The 27,125-nt window shown below is 42.8% G+C and overlaps 1 protein-coding gene across 2 annotated transcripts in view; it reads left to right on the top strand.

The window, feature by feature from the left end:
• camta1a (calmodulin binding transcription activator 1a) overlaps window positions 1-27,125 on the top strand; it is a 279,253-nt gene that overhangs the window by 217,475 nt on the left and 34,653 nt on the right. For both annotated transcript variants that reach the window (XM_085442815.1, XM_085442814.1), the window contains exon 7: window positions 25,069-25,222. In XM_085442815.1, the coding sequence (XP_085298941.1) occupies window positions 25,069-25,222 (154 nt within the window). The remainder of the gene's footprint in view (window positions 1-25,068; window positions 25,223-27,125) is intronic.

Below are 27,125 nucleotides of genomic sequence, written 5' to 3'. Positions count from 1 at the left end.
AGGAGGTTGTGGAGACTGTGTCTGTTTGTCTGTCTGTCTATCGATCAATCCATCTCTGTGTACAAGAAGAAAAAAACATCTGTGGGATAAATATACTTTGGCTAATGTGCCTCAGTTTAAAATTAAATGTGTGTACTGACTAGACTGAGAAAACATCATCACGTGCCATCGAGCCAATATCCCTTCCTCCCACAAACCTTACAACCATCCCTCCCCTCCCACATAAAATGACTGATAGTAAAACAGGAGAGCAGACCAGTGGGGGCAAAAGACAAAAGAGGAAAAACTAGGCTGAAAAATTGCTTAAATACTCTGGGAACGCTTAAAATAATTTGAGCGTTCCCACAGTAAATAAAAGCGTTCACACAAAAACTGTTTGTTTTTCTATTGCTTTATGTTGGCAGTGTGTGTGACAGATGGAAATAATTACTCTAGAAGATAAAAACATGACTCCACCTTCCTATTGGGATTTGAGCAAGCAAACCCACTTTGGTTGACTTCAGCCTAAATAATCTGGTGTTCATCGGATTACTTGCGGTGACAACCACATACTGGAAGTCTTTCATATCGCACGCAATAACCCTCTCTGTTCTCTCACGATAACAGTTTATTTTACCCTGCACTGTCCCTCACGAGACAAAATGAACATTAAGCAACTTTATTGAACTGCTCTGGCCTCTACTGCCTCATCCATTGCACGGTGGTATGAGCAGCACCTCTTAAGGAAATCTTCAAGAAATCTTCAAATATTTTCTCTTACAGCTTTTTTTCAAATGTTTTGCTACATTTCATGAAACATTGATTAAAGTTCTGCACACTGAACATCAAAAACAGCTCAAAAATGCAGCAAACCACTGTAGTTATTTCACAAAAAGCTGTAACTCACCCAAGATGTTTAACTCAAAGCGTCAAGATGAAGTTATTGTGTCAATGAATAAGTCGTTGCCAGCAAAACGAGAGCTTCTTTTTTTTCAATTGTGCAAAAACAGCGTGGTCAAAATGTTTAGCTATCTCATTAGAATGACTGGAATTTTTTTGCTCATCTTATAATGTCACTGACATTGAAAGCCTACTGCACCAGTCTATTATTATTCTCATGATAACTGGCTGCTTTTGTGTCAGAGTGAATACTCTTCAGATGTTGATTTCAAGAGCACAAGGTTTTACATTCTACTTTGTGAACCAAGAGAGCACTTACATTTGCATATAATGTGAAGAAAAACAGTTTTCTTTTCCCACAACAGCCACACAAGACAGACCGGTGCAGTAAACATGCAGCGCTGCTATAGATTATCGATACCCAAAAACTAATAAAAAAGTAAAATAATTATGGGAAGAGTAGACGTCCTGTCATGCCCATCTCATTCACCTCCCACCAAATGCGGTGCCTTGCAGTGGATCAGAAGAAGTGCTGTGTGTATGTGTATTTCACCTTCCTATATTGTGTTTTCTTGTCTTGGCTACACTCTCACACATCCTTATTCCTCTTCCACTTCCACGGCAGCCCCAACAGTGTTCACAAATTGTTGTAACTCTGTTGTGCTCAAGCACTATAAATACAGTATGTTTTACAATACTCATACTAATGACTTGCTCCTGTGTACTCAGCAGAATTTGACATTTAGAGTGGCTATTCTGCATGTGATGAGCTACACAATGAAATAATATTAGCATATTTAGGGGATGGCCTCATGATGGACCCCACCTCTCGCCCACACTCTGCTGGGATAGACGCCAACGGTCACTTATGAATTTATTATATTGCCATATGCATATGCGAGTAGTTACTGGCTGTTGGTATGCTTTTTTCATTTGTGTAATGGCTGAGATCCCCCTTTGGCCATTTTAGTTTAAGTGATTGGGGACAAAACCCACAGTCCTTGTTCTATGCAAAAATACTTTAATATCAAAACAACAGAATCAAATCATCCAAACCTACATTGTTTTTGGTCTTAAATCACCTTTGTGTGGTTCTACTGTTTCCCTTGTGTAGTGGAGGGATAGTAAGAGGGGATTTCATACTGAAGACTGTATAACTTTGGAAGACACCACTTGATTTGACTAATTCAGACTGCTGAATCTTCAGATTTTGTTCAGCTGAATTTCAGAATGAATATTAGCACCGAAGGAGAACTGTGGATTTCATCTTCCATCACCGACATGGCAATGCAGTAGTAAGGAATCTCTGTGGGGCCAGTTTAGAGAGGAAGAATTTTTCAGTGATGACAACACCCTTAACTTACATATGGGTATAATGGCATTGTTTTCAGACAGGCCTAGAATGTGAACGTGCTCTTTTTTTCTATCCTCTCTAGCCGAAGTCAATTTCAGAGCTAGAGGAGCATGACTCGAGGATGAAAAATAGCCACATTTCCAGGGAAAGTCAGGGGAAAGTTGCGCTTGACACATACACAACACAAGGACACATGCAGACTTTCAGAAACATGTACACACCGAACTGAAAGTGAATAACACAGAGCTGAGGTCAAACTGGGTCACTCGCTTTTCAAAACTGCAACCTTCATTTTAAGCCTCGCTTTCTGCCAGCTACAAGATAGACGCACATAATCACTCATGAAATTTTGAGAAGTTCACTGACTCTGCCTTTCTTTCCTTTAACTGTAGAGCATCAGTTAAGAACAACTGGTTAGTGAATCCTTGGCCCCCATCTCTTACACTGCTCAGCAGTTCTTGTTACACCCACGGCTCGAGCTGCGTGTGTGCAGCTAACACATCCACTTGTTCAAAGGAATAAGCACCTTCTGCTGCCGGATAAAAAGCATTTATTTACAAACGTGCATTTTCTTTGGCACTAAGCATTTCTGGAACCCCAGATTTACATCTCTTTTCAGGCAGTTTATTGCAGACCATCTGGGCTGACAAGAAACCACAGTCACAGTGATACAGTGATACCAGAGGTAAAGGATTACACTTCAGGCCATATCTCTGCAGATGCAGATAGACCTTCAGCACCTCTGTCTTTTCTTGCCACTTTCATTCAGACAACTGACAGTCAGCCTGGTTACAGTCTCTTTCGTATTCTCTTTCTCTCTTTTTCCACCTTCCTCTAGTCTCTGAACTCTCTGTCCCTGACTCCCTGTGTACCATTTGCTGTGTCCACATGAGATTTGTAGGCAGTAGTCTGTCAACAGCAGAGCAGCAAGGAGACTGGAGCTCCCAGAGCGGCAACAGGGAAAGGTCACCAGTGAGTGAAAAATGTAAATATTCAGCCATCCAGCAGCCACAGTCACGGAGAGACAGGGATGAAAATAACTCCTATTACACACCACCGACAGGGAGGGAACACAGAGGACAGAGAGGGTAGAGACAGACTGTGAATGAGAGAGTGAGATGGACACAACTTTTAAAAAGTTGAGCTGAAAAAAAAACACACTGCAGGGCGAGTTGGAGAAAAAGATGCATTTAAAGATTTTAAGGAAGAAAAACCCTATAGTAGTATAGAGCGAAAGAGGACAGTGTGTCAGTATTTTTGGATATGTGTGTAACAGTGCAAGAAATCCAGAAGGCGAGAAATGAGAATGACAGACGGAGTGAGGTTAGTGAAAGGTGTTTTAGGTAGGGGGTGGAGGGGGTTAACCAGTGGGTGTGTGCCTCTTTATCCACTCTTTATCCACTCTTTATTGAGTCAAAGCCTGGGTAATGAGACGGGGGACAGGAATAAAGACCTGCGAGGGGGGTCTTCTCTCATTCCATTCATTTTCATTTGTTCTTTTCACCTCTCACTCTCAATCTGCTCATTCCTGCCACACTACCTCCACCTCTCTATGGCATTAGACCACTTAAGAATGTCTGGCCCATCCCCGCAAATGGCTGAGACTGAAGGAAAGTACCACCACAGTTATCTGGGGTTGCAAACAATGAATCCAAATTGCTGCTGAGACAGATAGCTGCTCAGAGCGGACTGTGTGGGTTTTTACTCCGAAAAAAGTTCCCATTTCAGTGGATTTGTTAAAAAAAAAAAGAAATAATATTAAAACTGGGCTCTGTGTGATACTGTGGTGTGTTTTCAACATTGCTAACAAAAAATAGGCGCACAATTCTCCATAAATATCCTGGGAATGTCTGGCCACTCTTTAAATGCTGTTAGTTTTTCCCAAAAGTGTGCATAATTAGATAATTAGATACACCTTACACAGAGTCTTTCTAGGTACAACGTGTCATGGCACACACATACACACACTCAGTAACACAAAGGATCTTACCTGTCCTGGTGGCACTGATTGATTCTATTGCTCCGTGTCCCCTTCTCTTGTTTAGTGCTAATCGAATGTAATTCCCTGCTTGTGCCTCTCCATCAAATCAGACAGTGGAGTTTGTGCTGGCCGGCGGGGGCACAGAGGTGGGGATAATTATGATATTAATACGGAGGGGGTCTGAGGGGAAACTTCATTTGTCCCGCTGCCTGCCACGAACACAGAGAGGGGTCAATAGCCTCTCCCGCTTTTCCTACTTTAAAGAGGAGGAGAGAGGAATGAGATAATGAAATGACTAGTAAGGCAGGAGGGAATGCTGACGACCTTGTTTCTTCACAGCTATCACTTTCTCTCTCTTACCTTCCTCAGCTTAGGCCACTCTGCTCTAGTCTCTGTCTCACATGAATACATTATTAATATCATCATTCACTGCAGTTACATTTTTCTTATTACATTAGTCCTTCAGAGTATAATGACTTTGGAACCACTTGAATTAGTGTTATGTAGGAAAATGAGTTGTCACTGTTGTCCCTGTGATCATTCCAGCACTATTAGAAAGTATTTCAGGTATTTTAATTTATGTAATAATTCAAAGGTTACCTAATTGGACAGGCAGAGTGATAACTTTGTGATTAAAGAGAACTCTTAGCGATGTAGGCTCTGTGGTGCTGTCCATGGTGCTGAATCCTACCCTCTTCTTCTTTTAATCTTTTCTAACTGTTCAACACATCAGAGCCCCCCTCCCCCCCTTTTCTTTCTTTTTTTTTTTTTTTTTTTACACTTTTTTCCCCCCTTTTTGCTCTGTTGATGTATCAAAACCACCCGGTGCTTTTGAACTCCCAAGGTATTCACTTCCTATAACAAGCTCGCCAATCTCTTCAGATCGATACATCTGGGCCAGTTCTGTCAGCACATCATGTTCACGGGCCAACACCTACTCATCAGGCCTCATGCCTCATACTCAGCAGCAGTGAAGACAGAGGCCTTTTCCCAACCTAGTTAACTGAATGGGAAATGTTGAGCAGCTCCTTTGCTGTGCTGATCCGTCGGTTGGTGTGTAAGCAGGATACAGTAGCTCCAGAGTGGACATGCCTGCAGGCTAAAGGCAGACAGATGGATTCTTTATATCTACCAGAGTCTTCTATTCATTCGGATCAGTTTAGTTGCCTCTGCGTTGAGCACTGGGAGACAGGTGCCGGATTCGTAGTGGCTCAGGTGATGTGTGATGACGGAGCAGAGCTGTCAGGTCCAGATTCACATCAGATACGTCCAGACTACGCAAAGCTACATAATGAATATTTCACTGAGATAAATCATGGATGAGCCTGGGCATCGTTCTGTTGATTTCACTCAGAGGGTAGAGAGTCAGAAAAACCTGGTGAGGCTTTGACTGGCTGTCTACAACCTCAGGGCAAATGGAGGCAGTAAAAATATAATTGCCTTTAGCTATGCAGTCTGTTGTTTGTATCAAATGGAAATGCACCTCTACAGAGTATTAGCTCAGATTTATAGCATATGAATTTGACTGCAACACCTGACATTACTGTTCAATTCCAAACCTCAACGCCGGACTGGCAGGAGAACAGGTGGCAGAATGTGCTATGGGAGCGCACATCAGTGTCTGCACATGCTTGTCTTTCTAGGTATGTGTGTGTGTGTGTGTGTGTGTGTGTGTGTCTCTGTGCAACAGACTTTGCTACTCTGTTACTGCACTATGGTGGGAAACCATGGTGCTCTCGGCAGGATGCTGCTGCTGGCAGGCCCCTACTCTCGCAGCCATGAGGAGAACAGCTGCTTCACGAGCATGTCAGGGTGTGAGCCATGTCCCTGTGGCTCCCCTCATTTTCCTCACTTCTCCTCCTGCCGATGTGCAGTCACACAGACACAGTTCTTTTGACGCTAACCTTCTCTTTTTACAATACTCATAAACATTCAAATAAGTTTCTCCCCCTGCTATCAACTCTGCTTCTTGACCTCTGAGCACATCTGCTGCTCCCTGTTTCTACTCAGTGAGAAAATAGTTCGAAGTTTGTCTCTGCCCAGAACAGTAACACTGGGGCTTCTGACCTCTAAACAAATTGAAGGTTATACTGGTGCTTAATTAATGGCCCCTACTGGAGCACAATCTCTCCATATGATGAAAGGGAGAAGTTGAGCTAAACCCTAGAGGCACCGGGCACCTCCTTTCCTCCTGGCAGACTGATCTGTTCCTCAGTGCCTGCGACCTTTTCTCTAGGCCCGTCGCCTAGCCCACCAGCACCGCCAATTATCACAAATCCCCCGCTGCATTTGTCTTGCCATTTTCACTCTGCAGCCAAAGAGGCGTGCGTGACCATAGACTCATGCAGCCTCCTAACCATTCTGAATCCACACAGAGAAACAGAGGCCCACAACAGGTATGTGGTGCTTAAATAATTCAGTTATCCTGAAAGGTTAAGGCTCCGCCAGTAAAGCGAATTGACATTCATCTTGCTCAAGAGTCATGCACCCGATTTCGGGTAAAGTACCCATCGACATGTTTACATTTCGAGACTTCAAGATTGATATTGACACCAGTATTTTACGTTATTCTGCTCTGTTCACTGTCCAGTGTGAGCTAAAACAACTACAAAGTCCTGCAACCAGAGCCGAAAGCAAATATCTGAGTCTGAGTTAGCGAGTGCAACAAACCCTGCTCCTGATTTGATAATATCTTCTGTTCCTCTGTAATGAACATTCTCTTCAGCAACCATTTGCTGCCTCTACCATATTAGATAATAAGAAATCTCTGGGAATTGTGTCACCAGGCAGTCTTATTTGTGTTTACTTTCTGCCTGTGCGTGTGAGAAAGCACAGAACATCAGTGGATTCACAATAAATCTGTGCTGGGCCTATCTCATGTCAAGCCATGCGTCTGCCTTTGTCACTTTGCAGGCTCAGGCGTGATGGCAGAAGTGTGCACGCATCTCCCAGCTTCCCAGAGAACACTGGTCACAGCTAATGACCAGAACTGTCTGATTTGTCCTGCCCTGATTACTCCTCTGAGCCCCAATTAGCCGTGGATGAGGGCTGACATCCCGACACGATCACTTGGACGTGTCATAGTGGGAAAGATGAGCCAGGGAAAGAAAGGAGAGAGGTAAGGGGGGAAGACAGGGAAAGTGAATGTTACAAACAAAGAGTAGCAAGAGAAGTCAGCGTAAAAGCTCTGGTAGGGCCAGAGTCATTCATTCTGCATTCAGTCAGATATTGATCTCAATTCCCCTTTAACCAGCTACCACTCATCAATGTACAAACCAACAGCTCTGATTGCAATTTCTATAATTGGCAATTTTCATTGTAAAAATCAGTCTCTGTGAGAGTGTTAGCTGTATCTATTCTGAGACAGGTTGATTTCTCTGTGGGTTAGGGATGAAGAGACTAAGGACTGTTTGTGGAAAGGATATAAGACAAAGTATTAGGTCAGTGTGGTCGAATCAATTTACTAGCTAAAGTGAACACTGAAGTCCTGAGAGCCTCAACCATGTTTTATAATGAATTAAAAACAATGCAATTTCTTTTCCTAATTGTCAGTAACAAACTCTGTCATGAGCATTGCCATACAGTATCTGTTGCTTCCAATAAATATTCCTCTTCTTCTTTTCACTCCTGCCATCTTTCCCCGTCCCCTCTTTATTTTTGTGTCTTTATTTTTGTCTGCCACTGCGTCTCCCCAGGATTGCTGAGCTATTGCCCCTCTGCATGTTTTGAGAAAAATCTCTTTTTTGGCCTCCACTCTCTCCCTCTCAGTAGGGGGCAGTGCAGAAGTAACTACAAGGGCATATAAGCCTTCAGAGTCAAACCAGACTTCTTTTAGTCTTTTTTGATCTGAGTAGATGTCATATTGAACACACACGCACACACACACACCCTTCAATGGAACGGCTCTGCTCCTATCCCTGTCTGCTCTCCCATCTCAAAACACACCCACGCAAACCTGAGAAGACACAGAGAATGAGAGGAGGAGGAGGGAAGAAGAGGACGACGAAAGCAAATTGCGGAAGGGAAAGAGAGGCGCAAGAAACAAGAGGTGGGAGGGGTGGCGGTGCTTTGAGAATGGGGATTAGAGTTAGGAGATTAGAGGTAGAAGATGATATCATTTGGTAGAGATGAGCGGGAGCAAACGAGCAGTGCAAATCACCTAACGTTAACGAGCTGCCTCATAAATTACTTCAGCCAAGTGTATGCTTCAAGCTGAATCTGGAGAGGGCTGCATAGTGCAAAGGAGGCATATTGCATGTACTAGTCCCTTCCAATACATAAAGGTGTTTTTTTCCCACACAACCCATAGTCAAATCTTGGCTTCCTGGTTTAAGTCAGACTGTGTATCCATTATGTGGCATCCAAACCATCATACAACTTCCATGATATTACTTTATCGTGATCTTTGTGGTTGTTTGTCCTTCAGGCAGTCCACACATAACGTGTGTTGATTCTGTTCTTGTGAACGTTATATATCAGGGATGCCTTAAAGAATGCTAAAACGTTCACTAGATCTAGATCTGATAGTGGTGATCAAAACTTAGGTCAGTGTCACTGTGATTTCATATCGGTCCTATTTTTGGTAACACAAATATCAATGTCTAGATAGAGCTCAAGAATGCATGCACTAACTTTGACTTCTTCACAAAGACATCATAATTCTCTGCTTAAAACAGGAGAACATCGCAGCTCGGGATCATGAGACTATGACATCCCTTAGAAATCACAGGCTATGAAAAGGGTTTCCGTGTTTAGTGACTTGTCTTTTAGGAATAAGTCCACTTTCTTCACTTTCACTCTCTGGAAGACAACCAGGACAGCTGGCCTTCTGTCCCTGCACCACAAGTTCATTATTTTGCTGATACAGAGCTTCAGGTGAATGTCCTTGCATCATTTGGTGAAGCTCTTTATCAGCCTTTTTCACCCTATGAGCATATCCTCCACCATAGCAAGTTTTATACTGGAATCATATATGTCAGTGATACCCAAATAAAATAAATTAAACACTTTATGTTATCTAAGTTTCACATATGGGTTTGAGCAGATATTATGTAAACTGCATAATACTTGATCAGCATAGGAATGTACCACAATGTAATTTTAGTGTTCAAATTCCTTAAACCAAGTCATTTGACATGAAAATGTATATAAACCTGCATTTTTAGAGAAGGAAGACAGGCAGAGTAGGGATATAGATGGATGACAACAACTTTTTCTGTTGTCATGTTATTAGGGGGGGTGAGGTTGTGTAGGTTAGAAGGGGAAATATACATTTCTATTTTAGCCAGGAACAGAATGACTTTCACTGGCTCGATTCTAAATATTACATGACTTCCTGACGGCAGTGTGCTGTCTGAGGCTCTGTTTGGCCTGGTATTAACCTGTCCGGATAAATCAGCCGTTTACAAAACTCTATGCCTCTATCCAAAGTACTGTTTCTTCCCTCTTGCTTCCCTTATTTCAGTGGCCCTCTAGCTGCTTCACCTATTTCTTATGCACCATTTCTGCCTTTAGACGGCTTGCTATGGTGCAACCCATTTTGTCTGTGTGCAGTGTGTATATGTGGAGTTACTCTGTGGTCCTCTGCCAAGGCCCCTAACGTCATATGCAACCTGGCAGGTGACAAATAGTTTTTTAATTGCTTGCACCAGGAAAATCATTAGTCTCTTCCCTTTCCTTGGTGGGACCGGGCAGGACGTGTGTGCAATAATAATAGCCTCAGTCCGGTTTCCAGTGTGCTATTTTTGGAGCGAGTATTTTAAGGGCCGTCTCTGTATATGCCTCTGAACGTGTGTACGTATAGTACGTCTGTGTGACTGTTTATGTGCTTATGTGCAGCTGTGTAAGTGCGTGAATGTACACACACCTAGTAAGGGTGGGCTAAATGGTCCTGAGGTGCTTTTCCTTGGTTGTGAGAGAGGAGAGTGTGTTTGTCAACCCTGTTCCTGCCTCATGAGAGTTTTTCTCATTGCTGTTGCTATTCCCTAGGAGCGTGCTGTTTGTCTCTGTGTATGTGCGTTTTTCTGTCTGCGAGTGTGTGTACCTCTGCGTCTGGCAGACTCTGGCCTAGGCCATTGTGCTATAGTGCATTACAGTAGCAATCCACCGACACAGTGGCCGGCCAGATGAAGCCGTCCAGTTTATGGAGCAACCTGCAAACTCCAGCTGCTTTTGGTTGGGATTGTGCTTAGTGCTGAGATATAGTATTGATTTTCTCTCCTCGGTGCCCTTGCCATCCCTGCGTAGATATGCACCAGTGCTCAGCATCCATTCACTGAGAAAGGGGGGGGGGGAGGGGGAGAGAGCAGAGGATGATGTTTATGTGGCGATACTGACCCCATTCGTTCACACAGAAAAGGCGTGGAACGTGAAGTGGCTAGACAGCAGAGGGGAATTGAGTTTGTGAGGCTCAGATTGCAAGATGAACCCTGAATTTGATTTCTCTGTTATACAAGCATTTGTTATTATATAGCTCAACGTCTGAGGGTGTTTGTGTGTCTGGTGTCTTGTATGGGTCTATTACATGTGTGGGTTTGTTTGGATTTATGGGTCTAGAAGGATGCTGGTGTGCGTGCACATGGGTTTTAGCAAGCAGGGTACATCTGTGTGGTTGATCTTCTGCATTTTTGTCTTTGCTTTGAATCTCCCATCCTCATCCTCCATTCCTTCAACAACACGGTAAAACCAAAAATCAAAAACACGTTTAGACATTATTTGAAATTTTTCTGTGGAACCCCCCACCCCCCACCTCTCCCCGGCCGCACTGCAGCGTTTTAAGTAATGGCAGTGGCTCGTCTCGCAAAATATTTCATAGATAAATGATTCAACTTAAAAATCCTATCAGGTATTTTATAAAAATAACAGTGTGTGACCTTTCTGTGAATTTTAATCTGGCGCATAAAAAAAATCTTTAAGCAATGAAAACCGAATTGAGCCTTTAGACTGCTAGTGTTAATGATACCTTTAGGTGTAAAGTACGTCAAGCATAAAAGTTCCAGTAACCACAGTGCTCTTGTCTTTGTCTCACATACGCGGGTCACATACACTGTTTTTCAAACCATATGAGAAATGCTAGACAGCCAGTACAGAAAACATTCCTCCCATTCAGTCTTTTTAGCTGTCTTTTACTAAAGGACAGTTTTTGTTCTCATGTCTGATAAATTGTATAGTTAGAAGTATCTAAGTATAAGACTATAGTGCTTGTTATGAGTACTATACATACACTGTTCATACTATACATCCTCCTGTGACTGCTAGTGGATAGTTTCTCTGTAATTCTGTCTGGCTTTTAACTAATAATATAGGTACAAGTGCATTAAGATGACTATTGTTTGACTATTGTTGTGAATTGGCATAATTGGGTACTAATATTTTTATGTTCTATCAACAAAAGGTTTAAGACCCTTTACTACAGTAGTCCTGAATCAAATATATTTTTTATATTCTTCTTTTTAATTTTTTGCATGAAGAATTTATATTTTGCAGATTCCACCAATCTTTCTTCAGAGTGAAAAAAATTAAGCCCATTAGAAAATTACAAAATCTGTGTCCTGTTTCACAGTTTATCATAGTGTTATATGGTGGCCCACACAAGAAGAGTCACAAATTTTGGGGGTGACTAGCCAAACAGCTGAAAGCCGTTATTCTGTATATGTATGTGTGTGTGTCTATAATCAGCCTGTGTTATCCAAGCCAAGCAGCCCTACCCTGGCAGAGCTGAGACTGGGGAGACCCGGTCTCTTTCCAGATTCATCTCTCCAGCTTTGTTTGACTAAGTAGTGCCATGGTGTTGGTGTTGGAGAGGGCTGGAGTGGTAACAGCAGCAGCAGTGCAGCGTATGCGTGGGTTGCCTGAGCCAGTGGGGCTTGGCACGGGGAGGCAGCATATGTTCATGGCCAGCTTCCTTCCTCCTCTCCCATACTTATCTGTCTCTCTCGTCTCTTCTGTTTTCCCCCTCTCTCTCTATAGCTCACTTCTGTTAAACCCCACCTCCACTTTTGGCTTTGAGTGTCTTGGTATCACCTGTGGGAGACAGCACAGAACAGAGATCAAAGGGCACTGGGGATCCCAGTACCCCACCATGTCTGACTAATACCACAGCCCTTTCTTCTAACAGAGACACAGACTTACACACTCCTCTTTGTCATCTTTTCATCTGGCATGGGATCAGAGAATATTTGGTGGAGAAGCTAATATGTTGTGCCTGTAATGGGACTCTCTGGTTCATTTTTAATGCCTTTCCAATGGTTGGTCACTCACACCTTGGCCCATCTCTGCCCTACATAAACACTGGCTGTTAGCCAAGCATGTCAGAGGCAACCATATCTGAATTCTGCCAACTACCTGCTAGATATGGACCACCATCCTGCTGCATAGCAGACTTAACTGTGTCCCAGATACCCGCAACCAGCTGCTTCAGCCTTTACACCTTCACTTTTGCTTCCTGCTCTCCTCCTTGCCTCTTGGACCAGTAAATGAACGCTCATTTGCAAGTTAGATAAATCCTTTGAATGTATTATTGATGCAAACAAATTAGCCTGTGGGCCCTAGACAATACCTAATGGAGCCTTGGCTTATGGGTGAAGTAGTTTCCAGCGAGGGCACTGTCGGTGTTCCAGGATTGATGCCTGCTCTTCTGCCCCGTAATTATTTCTCCTACAAATTATTCAGCTGTTCTGATGCAGTTTGGGGTTTAAAGCAGTGCTTCTTATTGCTGGCTATGTATTTCCAGGCCTTAACCCAGCTCCATTCATTAGTTTATTAAAGAAAAAAGACATGAGCAATTAGATAACTGGGATAAAGCCACCTAAATGAGGGGATGTGTTATTATTCAAGTTTATGCATGCTACTCATAGAATTCACTGGGGTTTATGTTGGTGCTGCTTTTTCAAGGATATTCTCTTATCTTGTTGTACACAGACACATTCACACATTTTAACAGTCTCGTATAAGCCTATTCACATATTTACAGAGATTCAAACTGGCTCGCTTTTGCAAATATGCATAGAAACACTGTCAGAATATGTGTTCCTAATATAGGAAAAGTGGGGACACATCTGGACGCGTTCATCCTTGATACAAACTCACAGAGAAAAAGCAAGTGCGCATAATTTATGCTAGAAATAGAGGCAGAGGTTGAAAAAGAATGAGAAGAAAAACTCAGAGAGGAGATGAGAGAAAGAGAGGACTGCCATACTGTCCTCAGTGATTAGGACCCAGTATTGATCAGAGGAGGTAAGGGGAAGGCAGGCTGAGAAAGGGTGGGAAAAAACAGGCCCCGGGGCTCAGACCCCAACTCTCTGGTGGCCTCTGCTCTGTTCCGCTTCTGCAAGCTGGCCAGGGCCAGTGGGAAATTCATCAAAGGGTCTTATCCCCCTATCTGTCCCACATGCACACACAAATACACATATCCATGCATAACACTGGCCTTTGAAAAACATTCTATTTGATGACATCGTTTCCCTTTTTTTTTCCACTGTTAGAGATGGTAAATTAAACCTGATATGTTATTGCCACTGTGGTGAAAAGAGACAGGGTGTCCTATTCTCCCAGTTGTCTGCACAGTGCTAGTCACATCACAAGGATCACATCAGCACTCTAAAACTTTGTGCCACGTGTGCCATAGATCAAACACAGACACATGTGCATTCACGGATACAGCATCAGTCAGCTGCTCATGATGGGGGATCCATATTCTCCCCAAGTATTCAGTATGTGTACAGGAAGTATTCGATACTCCGTGCTCTCCCAGGGCTAGACCTGTGTTAATGCATTTTCTCCTTTAAGTCTCTCTTTTTTTCCTCCCCCTCTGCTCCCTCTGCCGGCTTTTCAGCTGACTCTGGGCTTTGGCAATCTTATTTGCCTTTCGATCCAGATCAATCTTTGTCTTATCTACAGCTCTTGAATCATAAACATTTGATAGGCTCAACCTTGACACTGACAAACATGGAGTGGTGAGGGTTTGGGGTAAGGTGCCTTTGGAAGACTTTATGCGATCCCTAAAGACTATTGAACTTTGCCGCTAAGTACAACCCCCCCAAACACAGATATACGCTCATGTTTTGTGCGCATCTCATCACATAGACACATATACAAAGTTTGTTCCAGATATATTTATGTATACGTGTGTGATGTATTATTCATAAGAAGAAGCATTCATCGCAGTGACACACCTTGAACAATTTGAAGACGTGGTGTGCTTAACAGCTTATTGTAGTTTCTGCAATTTGGCTCACCTCCGGCTGATTAACACTGCCCTCGAGTCCTCACTGTGCTTTATCTTATGATGAATTAGCTGCTATAAGAAACATGGCCTCCAAGGGAATTAATGAATATTTACCTGACATTTTTTTATTTTTTACAGTGCTTTTTGCTACTTTATAAACCCTACATTTGTTATGTTATGTTATGTTATTTTATGCATTTCTAAGAGTCAGAAGATCAAAATCACACAAAACACAGTGTGTTACTTGAAACACAGACTAATAGAATTAGCCCTGCGATATTATACAAATGATTATGTGCAGTGTTGTTTCTGTCACTCATCAGGTGCATTTGTTTTTCATGAGACAAATTGGGTTGAAGTATTTTGAAGCTGTCCAAATATAGGTTACTGACAAATGGCATGTCCATTCTCTTTCATGTTATAAATCTGGATTTTTGGGGGGATCCAAGCTAGTGATTGCTTGAAGGGACCCAGCTGGCTCAGTAGATGAACTAGAAGTTGGACACGAAGGTGTGAGATGGTGGTGCACCTTGAAGATGGGGACCCCATCCAGTTTTCACATCTGATTATCTTTGGTGAATCCAGGGTCACATCTGGTCCTGCGCTGAAAGAGATGTGACGTGTTATGTGCTTCCAGGAGCTGGTTTTCTACTCTTTGTGGGTGTGCTACTGATTTGATCCTACAATATTCGTTTTGTTGTCAAAGCAAAACAAAAGATTTTGGTGAAGTAATTCTTTCATTTGCAGGGTTGATACTATAATTGAGCATATTTGAACCCAAAACATTGTCTATTCCTAAAACTAATTGAATATTTTTTGGCATCTAAACCAAACCAGTAAGGATAAGTGAACTCCCAAAACCCAAACATGGTCTCTCTGGCAAACAACATTTCAACTTACTCCACCACCAGCCCTCCAGCCTCCTAATGTGGACTTTGTAACCGTTCAAAAGAGAAGCACTATCTGTTGCCGTCCAATACCTTGGACCACCACCAAAGGACACCTTGTGCATATCTCTGTGACACCAGCGGGATTTGACAGAATAGCACTGTTTGACGCTCTGGGGCATTCTGGTCCCACTCTCTCTTCTTGTGTTTTAATGGGACTTTCTTTCCCTCATTTTCTTTTTCTCTCTACCTCTCTTTTTGTTCCCACCTACATTTTTTGCAAAACAGCAGATCAAACTTTTACTTTTAAGTGTGTATGTGAGTGCTGCCAACAGCAGAGCAGTCAGCAAAGTGCCACCTCAGCACCTGTTCTTTAATGATTAATACCATATTGATGGTCTCAATTAATTTCCTATTACACCACCAGAAGGTTGCGGTCGCTCTGTCTCTGTCACGGCCCTGCACTTGTTTTTTGAAGCCTCTTTGTGGCAGCTGCTGGATGGAGATAGTATGCCTTTCTCTAGCTCACACGCACAATTTTACAGACAGACATACGACACATGCACGTACACAATCACACGCAGAGTAGTATCTTGTGGAAACACACACACACACTATTACACGCTGCTTTGCGCCTCACATTTCATATGCTAGCACATAGATAAACAAATAAAATGTAACTCTGGTTTTTTGTTGTTGTTGTTGTTGTTGTTTAATCATTTTTAAAAGGGACTTGTGTTTTGGTTACAATGTTGTTCAGCAGTGGTTGGAAAACGAGATTCATCTGTTTCTCTGTGCAGTGCTCTGTAGCAATTTTATAAACCACTACTCTCACCTGATTGTGTGACTTTGGTACAGCACAACCCCCTGTGTTTTACATTTAAACATGGCGCACTGCATTTTAGGCCATTTCCTGAAGGCATTGCTTTGGTTTGTGCATAATCCCCTTCCCTGCAGTGTTACATATTTGTAACAGTCTGTAAGCTACTGATTTATTCCCATGATGCAATCTTTTTGAACTGTGATTCGACATCACACTACCATGACCTTAACTGTCTGCAGACTTGTTCCTTGGATCAACTCGCAGTCAACACTGCCCCTGTTGAGATACTGGGGAAATGCTGTTTGTCGATTAGAGTGGCAGGTCCCTGATGCAGCTTTTTTTTCCCCCTTTTTTGTTCTTTTCATTACCTTTTCTTATTCAATGCACAATGTCTCATCTCTGTACTTCAGTCCAAAAACACCTCTATATCTGTCTAATGTGCACTGTTAATCTGAACCTTATTTTTTCATTCTGTCTCACACACACACACAAGTACCCATTCACACACTGTCTTTATTTTTCATTTTTCATGTGGACCCAGTACACACCATTGGTTGCTAGGAAACCATTTGAGCATTTTTTTTCCCCCATTGGTAGACATTTGATTACCCATTTGTATGTTTTGTGTGTGTGTGTGTGTTTGCTCATGTGCATGTGCAGAGGTTTCTGCGTATATCTCCAGAGAGAGGTCTTGCCAAGCTGAGCTCAGGGACTGCTCCACTATCCAGCCCAGTAATAACAATGAACCCCTCACCCTGTTTGACAGAGGACACAGGCTCAGCAGTCCTGTGGCTACTGTTGTCAATGTGTGAAAGGCTCCTGATGCTTTGTGGTGTAAGTACATATCTACATATGTGTGCATTCATGTTCACAACACTTTGTGCCTGACTGGGTCAGTTCTGTGATACAACCCCAGCAGTTGTTTCTGATGCTGACCAGTGGCGTTATCTATTGTTCTTCAGCCAGCTATTGCGAAGGAAGATAGTGGCCAGGTTGGACCGTCTTGCAGCTGGGCACACATCAGTCCTCCCTGTGACTCCCTGTTTAGAAATGCACCAGCACATCTCACTCCCCTGGCTGCTCCTGTGAAGTCCTGATTCGCTCACAGACATGGGCAGAGGCACATAAATAGTACGCCTTGTCGACTGGCACAGAGAGAAAGACAACACACGCGCACAAACAAATCAGACTCAGCACTGATATGAAAGAGAGCAAGAGCCAAAGAGAGGGAGTAAAGAGAGATGGCATTAGCAATGTTTCTTCCTCCAAATGAATTGCAGTATGCCCTAAGAGGAAGAGATGAAAATAAGAGAGCGAGGTGATGAAAAAGACTCAGAGAAAGCCAGGGGTTGTGAGGTTATTGTGAGGTGGAAACAAAAGAAAAGAACCATAAAGAGAGAGAACACATGGTTAAAGCCCCACTATGTCTGAGAGGGCTCACTAACTTTCTCTCCCTGCTTTTACTCCCATGTTACTTGGTGTCACCTGCTTGGCCACTGAATTTTAGGATAACTGCCATGGGCTCTGCTAAGGCCATTATGGCAGTCAGTTGGGCTCCGGTTGGCCCTTTCCCAGCTCGCCCCTGTGTAGCATTGACTCTCACTTGGGACCACCGCAGCTAATGGAGAGGGTAGTGTGTTCTGTAAGGGCCTTAGGAAGAATAAGTGGGCTGTAAACTGTGAGTTGTGTTGTGGCAGCTAAAGGAGCTTCGATGCCTCACTGCCTGGCTTACTGCCTGACTTACTGCCTGCTTGGCATCCAGAATGCTGCTCCATATTCAGGCTCTGAATACTGGCCTTTTGCACTTTTATTGTAATGCATGCAGATACTTGGCAAGGCAACAAACACACTCCACCTTTTACTGTGGTGCATTGCACAAATAAAATATTTCAAAGCGGGGAGGAGCCACATACAAAAATAGTGGAGCACTCTCTTGGATTCTCGCAGACGTGTAGAATTGCAAAATGCACTCACATATCTCCACAATTACACACACATACGCGCACACGCATACACACAAACTTGCATTCCCCCACCCAGAGTGAAGCCATTCTGCCCCTCTAAGCTGAGTTATTTAAAGCCCCGCTCTCAACTCCATCGGAGTGATTATGTGCTACTGAATTAAACATCACAGGCTTCAGCCCCTGGCTTCCTCTGAAACACACTCAAACATGCTGGCCTCTTCCTGGTCCTCAAAAGTTCCAAGTTCTGCCTTTCATATCTCCCAGCCAGTACACTAGGTAGTGGAAGTAAAGAGGTGGAGTATGAATCTTCCCTAAATCAGGATCTCCTGCTGTGCCCCCTGCTCTGCCATTCCTCTCGCATACCTTGGACACAGGCATTTGATGCAGTTCACATTAAGAAAGCCCCCTGTAAACTGACTCTTACCCTGGATTGATACTCACCCCAGGCATCATTTTAGCTTGGCACTCAGGCAGTGCTGTAATTGATGGAGAGCTAGATGCAGTAGAAGGTGAACTGTAGCAGTTAAGTTGTGCTTTGACTCTAGACACCCCAATTAGAGTGTCTGTATTCTAAACTGGGAACATTTAAACAAAGAGGTTGTCATAGATAACCCAGAGAGAAGCAGGTTCAGATAGGGGTTTGCTCTGCTACCTCGACAGGAGCTTCGGGCTGTTTGCTACCTATTTGGGAGGGTTTGACATAGGGTTTTGTTTACCTCAGTGTGTGTTTGTGAGTGTGAGTTTGCGTGTGTGCTGATGAACTGCGTGCGCATGTCTGTGCTTCTGTGTGCCGGCATGAGGCAAGGCACCAGCCAGCCACCCCCGCATTCCAAAACACACCCTTTGGCAGGGAACGATAAAGGTTCCAAACAAAAGGAAGAAGTCTTGTGACTTGTGAAGGTGAACTTATATCACCACAGAGGCAGTTGACCTTGAAATGAGCGGTGGTGTTTGGGGATGGGCGGGGGAGGGCAGTGTTTAAGAGTGCAACCTCAGTGCCAGAGGCCAGGAGGCTGCCTAATGACTGGCACCCGATGCTATCCATCACCATGCCACTGCCAGGGCAGCTGCCCCCGCATAGCCAAGTGAAGAGAGCCTTAATCACCCCTCGTACTTATTCTGCAGACTGTGAGCACATGACATGCAAGACATACATCCGGTGCACAGGTGTTCCATATTCACATGAAACCGCACAGGCAAATGCAACGATGCAAACAACAAATTCTAATATGCACTGCACATACAGACAGCATGAATATGCAGTCCGTGCACTCAATTCAGACTCACAGCTCATTGCACTCATTCTGCACGCATACTGATGTACATACACCAACTAACATACAGAAATCTGCCTCTAGACGCTCATTCAAATGCTATTTATAATCTAATGTAGGCAGACTCCGATACAAAGGCAGAGACATCCTCACCCATCCCTGCTGTATTTATGCCTTGATGCTGAATGTTTGTGACAAAACAATTGACTGCTTCTGCTTTCTTGATATTTTGTATTGAAATGGATATCCTATAGCCTGCTGGTTCAATTCTTCCACACTGAACTGCCTCAGTTTTTTTTAGTGTTTTGCTTATTTCCCTGAAAGTGGAAAGAGGGGCTTTTCCCATACCTAATTTCCTGTCTGCTCTGCACTTTCCTTCAGTATGACAGACTTTGAATCCCCCCACTTTTTCAGTGTCGGTTATTTTATCAGAGTGGAACAAGGTTTCCCTCCTTCACTCCCTGGCTCATCCTTGTTCCATGAAGCATCCCCTCTCAATTAAGATTCTTTCATGTTAATGGTGTTCTTATCGCTCCTGTGCACGAGTTGTGAAAGCGAGGCCTACTATGGTGGAGTACAATCATGGAGCAGAGCTGCCTGAATGACAATATAAGAGCTGTTACCCTCATTCTTCTTTCTCTCTTCCTCTGTCTTTCCATGTATCTCTGTCTCAAATTCTCTCTTTCCCTTGCCTTTTTTGTCTCTTAATGAGCTATGGTGGACTGTTGGAGGAGCAGCTACATGGAAGAACTCCAAGAGAGCGGCACACTTGTGGCAAGGTCACAGAGACTTAACGAGACAGCCGACACATCACTTGACCACTCACACCAGATTTTACCAACAGATGTAATTTGTGCTCGAGTCTCAGTTCGTTATATCTCTGTGCAGTTATACACGCACATTCACTATTATACATTCAGCACAAAGTAGAAGGTCATTGTATCTGTCTCCACCAACATCTAACTCCGTCTTCAGCTCCATCAGCGAATCTCTCTCCCTTTCTCTCCCTCCTTGTCTTTTGGAGTAGAGCAGGGTGTATGACTTCAGGAGGAGGTAGGCATTCACTGAGAGATCGTAGGAGCACTGGCTGCCTCTAAGTGCGTGGGTGCCAGAGAAACCTGTTGCCTGGCTACAACAGCACCTTTATCCTTTGGTTGCGATGGCGATGTCTTGCATATGCATGTGTGTGCGCGTGAGTTTTGGCACTACACCTTTTTCATGCTTGTCTCGTGCGTTGTATATTAGACTGTAATTGTCTGTGTGTGCGTGACTGTATTATTTTATATGTGCATTCATTCTGTTGTATGTTGGTGTTTTTCACTGTGTTTTTGAGAGAGATCAGTGAAAGGAGGGGCAGGAAGGAGCTCCACCACACAGCAGGCCTTCCGCCCCCATGGCTGACTCCCCAAGACTCCTCTAGTAATTAGCTCAACATCTATCCATCTGTTCTAGGGAGGCGCAGTAAACATTAACACAACACAGCATCATCAAAATACTAGCTACACATGTTATATTTTATGCATACATGATAAATTCATGGATTAATACACATGAGTGATTGGCACAGATGCTGACAAGCAATGTCCGGCTCATGTAAGAATATAATAATATACAAATAAACAGTTGCGTATTGGTCAACGGGCATACAAGGACAAATCCCAGTGAGCCACTGCATGGGTGGAACTGTCAAAAAACCCATTAAGTTTTTACTGCCCGTCTGTCTCTTTACTGGCCAGTTCTCCGTGCTTCCATTCAGAGTGTGCATGAAAGTGTGCTGCGTGCACATGTAATCAATCCTCCGACCTAACCTGACCCGAGCAGCCCCATTTTAGTCTGTTTTACTTTTTCTGTCTTCCCTTATATAATCCCAGACTAATTTAATGATCTTCAGGACAGAACTCTGTGAGGTCAATACATCTGATGTAGGAATCTGTTTTCTAGTTGCCTGTCTCTAGTTGTTTACAATGAATCCAGTTCATCCATGGCGGTGTTGTCTAAAATGCCTAAAATGTTTGCACATGCAAATGCACACCACAGGTTCCTGTAACTCTGTTCTAGTCTTCCCCACCGCTGCAGAGCAGAGGCTGGAGCTCTGCCTTGAGACTTGCATGAGAAATAAGAGGAAAAAAACAACCAAAGACTACATTACACAATTAATCAATAAGTTAATGAGATCTCATTTTCTCTGAAAAAGACTATCCAGGCAAAAAGTCACCCTCAGCCTTTTCCCCCTACACTTGGAAAACCAACTCACTGATATTACACTGTGGAAAAAGAAAGCAGCCAGCAGGAAATTAAATTAAATTACCATCCTGATAGATTTATGTGACGCTTTACACTTTCATTGTGTTGTTTTCCTCTTTGAGTGGAGGTAAGCCTGAGTTGAGAGAGAACTGTTAAATATGTTCTAAAGTAAGAGGAGAGAAAGAAGTAAAACAAGACTGAAAAAAGAGTGAAAGTTCCAGACGTTATATGCCTCTGGCTCTCTTCTTGGTTTACAATAGGTAGCAAATTCCTAATAGTAAAACGCGAACATAAAGATTACTTATATTTGGATGAGCTATAAGACTACCTCATGGTCTCTTCCTTTGTGTTGATCGTGTTATACGTGTGTGTGCATATTTGTGTAGCTATGTGTGAAAAGGTAGGAAACAGCTGGGAGTGTGGGCGTTGGAGGAAGGAGATTGTGCGTATGATTGTGTTCAACTAAGCCTTATGTGTCTTGTGAGTACATGTGTGTCTGTTACACTATGCTAATTAGTTTGTCCTTGCTCAGTCTGTTTTCGTGTGCGCTTGTGTGTTTGCGCACACTTCTACATGTGCTCTATTTCTGTGCACATTCACTCCCGACTGTGCCCATAGAGCCACATACATTTATGTACGTTCATAATTGAATGAAGCTGTCTACATTCTGCGCTTTCATTCCAAGTAAAGATTGAGGGCATCTCTTGGCTAGTGACACAGCTGGTGATGCCATCTGGGGGCATTGCACACCGCCTGTGCCATCTCCATCCAAACAGGGCAGCAGTCATCACCTAGTGTCCATGCCAATGACAGGGGACAAGGAAAGCAGTACGATAACACAAAGCAATGTCTAGATCCAGCTTCTGCTGCTAGTGGTGAGGGAAGGTCATCTGTCTTCCATAGATTGCATTATGTACTGCTGAACCGTGAGTGCCCAAACACATCAGAGATGGTAGTTGTTCGCATGTTGGGACGTTTTCACAGAAGTAACTGGTTCTGTGTATCTGTGTGTCCCTCCAACCACACCCCTGCCTGATGTAAAAGGAAAATCAGAGTGGGAGGCGGTGGAAGAGATTGTGGTTGGGGATGGAGGGGGGCATAGTCACAGATTAATGGTTCACAGTGAGAGGGAGCACAGACCTACAGTAGCAGCACCTTGATTTATTTGCCACTTAGTACTGATGAAGCCTCAAACTGCAGTCACGCACGTGTTGTCACAGCATTTTTCTCGATCAAGGTCTCAGTCGGTTTGTCCATTCTTGCATCTTATTTAGCTGCAATTGCATGCACACATGTAAGTGTGATTTTGTGTGATTTACTTCTGTAAAAGACAAATAAATCTCCTTCTGTTTCTTTCAACCAACAGGAACACTCCAAGGCCAAACATTCAGAAAAGATTAACAAGCATACCCAGAGACCATGTAATGAGAGCATCTCTTCCTGTGGTTGTACCCATATGTGTGTTTGCACATTTAGCTGTGTATGGGTCAGGTGTATGTGTCAGTATGGGGATATTTTACCTTGTTTGTCTTTGTTGGTTTTAGTGGCAATCAGATGTTGACAGTGAAACAGAAATGATAAAGACTGAAATAAGAACATTCCTTGTGAGAGCTGGGTAATCAAAGCTTTTTATGAATACAGAAGTGAATGGATGTTATTCACACCTGCACAACATTCCTTTAAACGCTACCTATTATTCATAAGCTGTCAATTTAGAGAATTTGCAGAGGTAACCCAGTAACAATTTGCAGGCGGAAAATTATTGAGTTTTGACTTGGTAAATACAGGCAGAGTTAATTGAGGGCATCATCTCACCATGTGGGAGGACTTGACAAAATGCCATACGTGTGTTACACAAGCACACATTGTAATTAACACACATATGCACGTACAAATACACACATTAATGAACACACGCACTAGTATACGCATCCAATCACACATTTGGAGATGCAGAGATACAGTCTCATAATGAGTGAGATTATTGCAGATTTCTGATCCCAGATTTGTTCTGCTGCCTGGCTATGTTTTGGATTGTGCATTTCCTCTTCTGTTCTTGGGCTTTGTTGTCTGTGTGAGGGATACCATGCAGGGTTTCTAATTCAGCAACATTTACTTCTCACCAACCAGCTGGCTTGTTCCACATAAAAGCCCTCTCATCTGAGACACAGTAGCTACGAGTACTGCATGTGTCACTATCACTCCATTATATCCTTAAGAAACCATGGAACAGATTATCCACTATGCACTGCAAAAAAATCCTAATCTAACCAAGCCTTGTGATTGTATGTCTAATTGATCTATTTTGAGAATAATATATTATGTAAGAACAGAAAAATGTGTAAGAATGTTCAGAAGATTATGTAAATATGGGTCTTTTTTTATCTTAACAAATTGTACACTATAAAGGTAATTATAGAAGCTGGTTGCGTTGCATGCACATCACACAGCATGTGGATGTTTGAAGCCCTCTTGTGTCCGTCAAGACTGTTATTAGCTGTGCTAACTTGTTTCAAGACTGCCCAGTAATCACACTGGATTTGTTAAGTGAAATTATTACAAATATGTGTGTTTTATCAACATTTGTTTTTTCAAAGCAGTAACAACTCATTTTAATAATCATTATTAACACTCTACCCTATCGAACCTTATCAACTATCATTATTCATTTCTGTTTTTAAGTGCAATTGCATAATCAGGTCTATTTGTTGGCAAAACACAAACTGATTTTGAAATTGTTAACATGCTGTCTGTGTGAGATTAGTCTGATGAAGACAGGGACCAGCCTATTTGCTTTGAAAGTCCAAAGACAGGTGCTGTCTCACCACTGGTGATTATCGAGGACTTGTTTAGCACTTGTTACAGTTTACTGCATGATGTGTACTATCAATCCCCAAAGTCTCAATTTTTTCCTGCACTATGCTGAATATCTGTCATTTATGAGACAGGCCCAATTCCCTCTCATGTACAGAAATATATGTGTGTGTGTGTGTGTGTGTGTGTGTGTGTGTGTGTGTGTGTGTGTGTGTGTGTGTGTGTGTGTGTGTGTGTGTGAATAAGAAGATTGAATGAGAAGCTCTTTGTAAAACTGCTGAAGTTGTGAATGTGAGATTGTGTATTATTATCTTGTTTGGTAGCTTTGGTTTTGAGAATTTTTCACTAAAATTAAGAATTAAATAAAGAGTGTAAGAAAAATTGACAAGCTGGTTTTGAGTTTATTTGACTCAATACAATGCTTGAGCTGAATTTTTTTTTTTTTTTTACCACTTATTTCAAAAGAATACTCACTTTTTTAGAAGGACTGAATATCTCACTTCAACAAATCTTCTAACTGTCCTTGCAGATAAATTGACTTGTTTCTAGTCTTCATCTTTGCAAATCAAGCTTTTATTTCTTGCATTTGTGTAACCATCCTGCTCCCTCTGATTTCCCCACAGAACCCTGATATTGTGCTCGTCCACTATTTGAATGTTCCAGCGATCGAGGATTGTGGGAAACCATGTGGACCTATTCTGTGTTCCATCAATACAGACAAGAAAGAGTGGGCCAAGTGGACCAAGGAGGAACTGATCGGCCAGCTCAAACCCATGTGTGAGTTGAGGAATTTTGAAGCAGGGCAGCTTGTTTGACGGAAACACGCACACTTTTAAAATTTAAAATGACTTCTTTACAAACAAGGAAATAGCTTTTTAATCATGTCATGCAGAAGAGCAGCCTCATTGGGCAGCTTTTTGTGTCCATTAATCTCAAAATGAACAACAGTAGTCCATGTGTGAGAACTTGAGTAATACTGTTTTGGGCTATGCATGCATTAGCTTTTATTCATAGCCTTTAATATGAGCAGAGGCTGTAACAGCAAATTAGGCCTTAATAGTCTCTATGCACACCTGCATGTGCATGCATGGAAAGACTACTGGCACCTGTTTTTGCCTGATTATTTATGTTCCAGTCCTATTATCTTATAGCTGGTACACTAAGTGCCCTCAGCACCTCAGTCAGAGAACATCTTTGGCTAGTATTCCTGCAATTTTAAATGAGTGCTTGTGCTCTTCCTGGAGCTGTCTCTTACTTGGAGGTCAAAGTTCAGCTCTTCCCCTAGACCTCTGGCACCACTCCGGCCAGACTGAGAGAGTACATCTCCCCTCTGGTCCATGAAGGAAGTCAAAGCAGAGGAGGGCAGCAAGCTGGTTATTGATTCATTTTAGTGCGTGGGAGCAAGAATGTCTGACTCACCAGAAATCCCCCTTCACCCCTTATCTGGCTCTTTCTGTCTCTCTCCCCCCTCAGTGGATTGATCTCTGTTGTTAATCAGCTTTACTAATGCTCTGTGAGTTGCATTATGTGTTTTTATGAGTCTCTCGACCTGCTCAAAGATCGAGGCAATGTTTTGGAAAAAAAAAAAAGTCAGGGTTTGTCTGCTGATGATAATAGCCAAAAGGGGACCTTGTGGGGGCATTGAAAATCTTTCAGAGAGCTGTTAAGATACCTTTAACAACCACACTCTAATTCGGGCGTATCTGGCAGGGGCCAGCAGAGCTGTGACTGATATTCCAATGGCCAATTATTGGTGATGTGGCTAGGTAAAGAGGAAGGTGTCAGCAGCTTTACAAGCACACACACACACACACACGTGCTGGCTGCATACTGAATAGGCAGTCCAGGCCATCATCACTGGGGTCTAGGCTGTATTGTTACCCTCATCACAGCATTAGTTTTAGGTCATTTTAACATAAAGCCTTACCTCAGGACAGTCGCTGAGCAACAACAGCCTACTGTATTCATTACATCTGTGGCTTAATGTAAAAATCAAGCACCATTTGCAGTAATGCGTAAAGTCATTAACTTTGGGAGTTGTTGGGACAAAGAGAGTGAGTGTGAGATGCCTTCTAGCTGCCAGGCTACACGAGGGGCTACATAAAGAGCAAAAAAAAAAATCCCTCTCCTTCTTTCTGTCTCTGCTTTCTGTCTTTCTTCTCCTCTCCATCCTTCTCTCTTTCTCCTGGAGCACAAGACATGTCAACATGAACTCAATGATAGAGCAACATTGCCATCTAGTGGCCATGTGAGATAGCAACCTTAATCTCAACACAGGGAGCAGAAGCTAAAACTTGTGATGAAGTTGGCCTCTGTGAATCATGCTTTATTTATATCATAAATTAGCTCCCCAAATATAGTCATTTTTCTATTTTGTTGTGTTTGTTTCAAGATGTTGGGTTCAAATGTGTGTGTAGTTTTAAGACTCCCCCTTCGTATATAACAGAACGTAGCAGAACTTATATGTGCCATTTAGGTTGTATAGTGAAACTATCGGGACAAAATGCATGGGTAACCAGCTGAACAATTTTATTTTCTCACTTTATCAGGAATGTACAAAATCTAAATTTAAACTTTAGAGTTTGAGCATCAAATGCAAAGCGCAAAATTTCCACAGTACACATTTCAGTGTTTTCATGTCTGGCTTATGTTTGGAAATTGTTCTTATTTTCTTTCTTAG

The sequence above is a fragment of the Copadichromis virginalis genome, linkage group LG20, assembly GCF_057382275.1.
Source record: "Copadichromis virginalis isolate Kocher_CV1m ecotype Utaka linkage group LG20, C_Virginalis_male_GT1.1, whole genome shotgun sequence".
NCBI lineage: Eukaryota > Metazoa > Chordata > Actinopteri > Cichliformes > Cichlidae > Copadichromis > Copadichromis virginalis.
The sequence above is the reverse complement of the archived record's forward strand: the minus strand, read 5'-3'. Positions and strand labels throughout refer to the sequence as shown.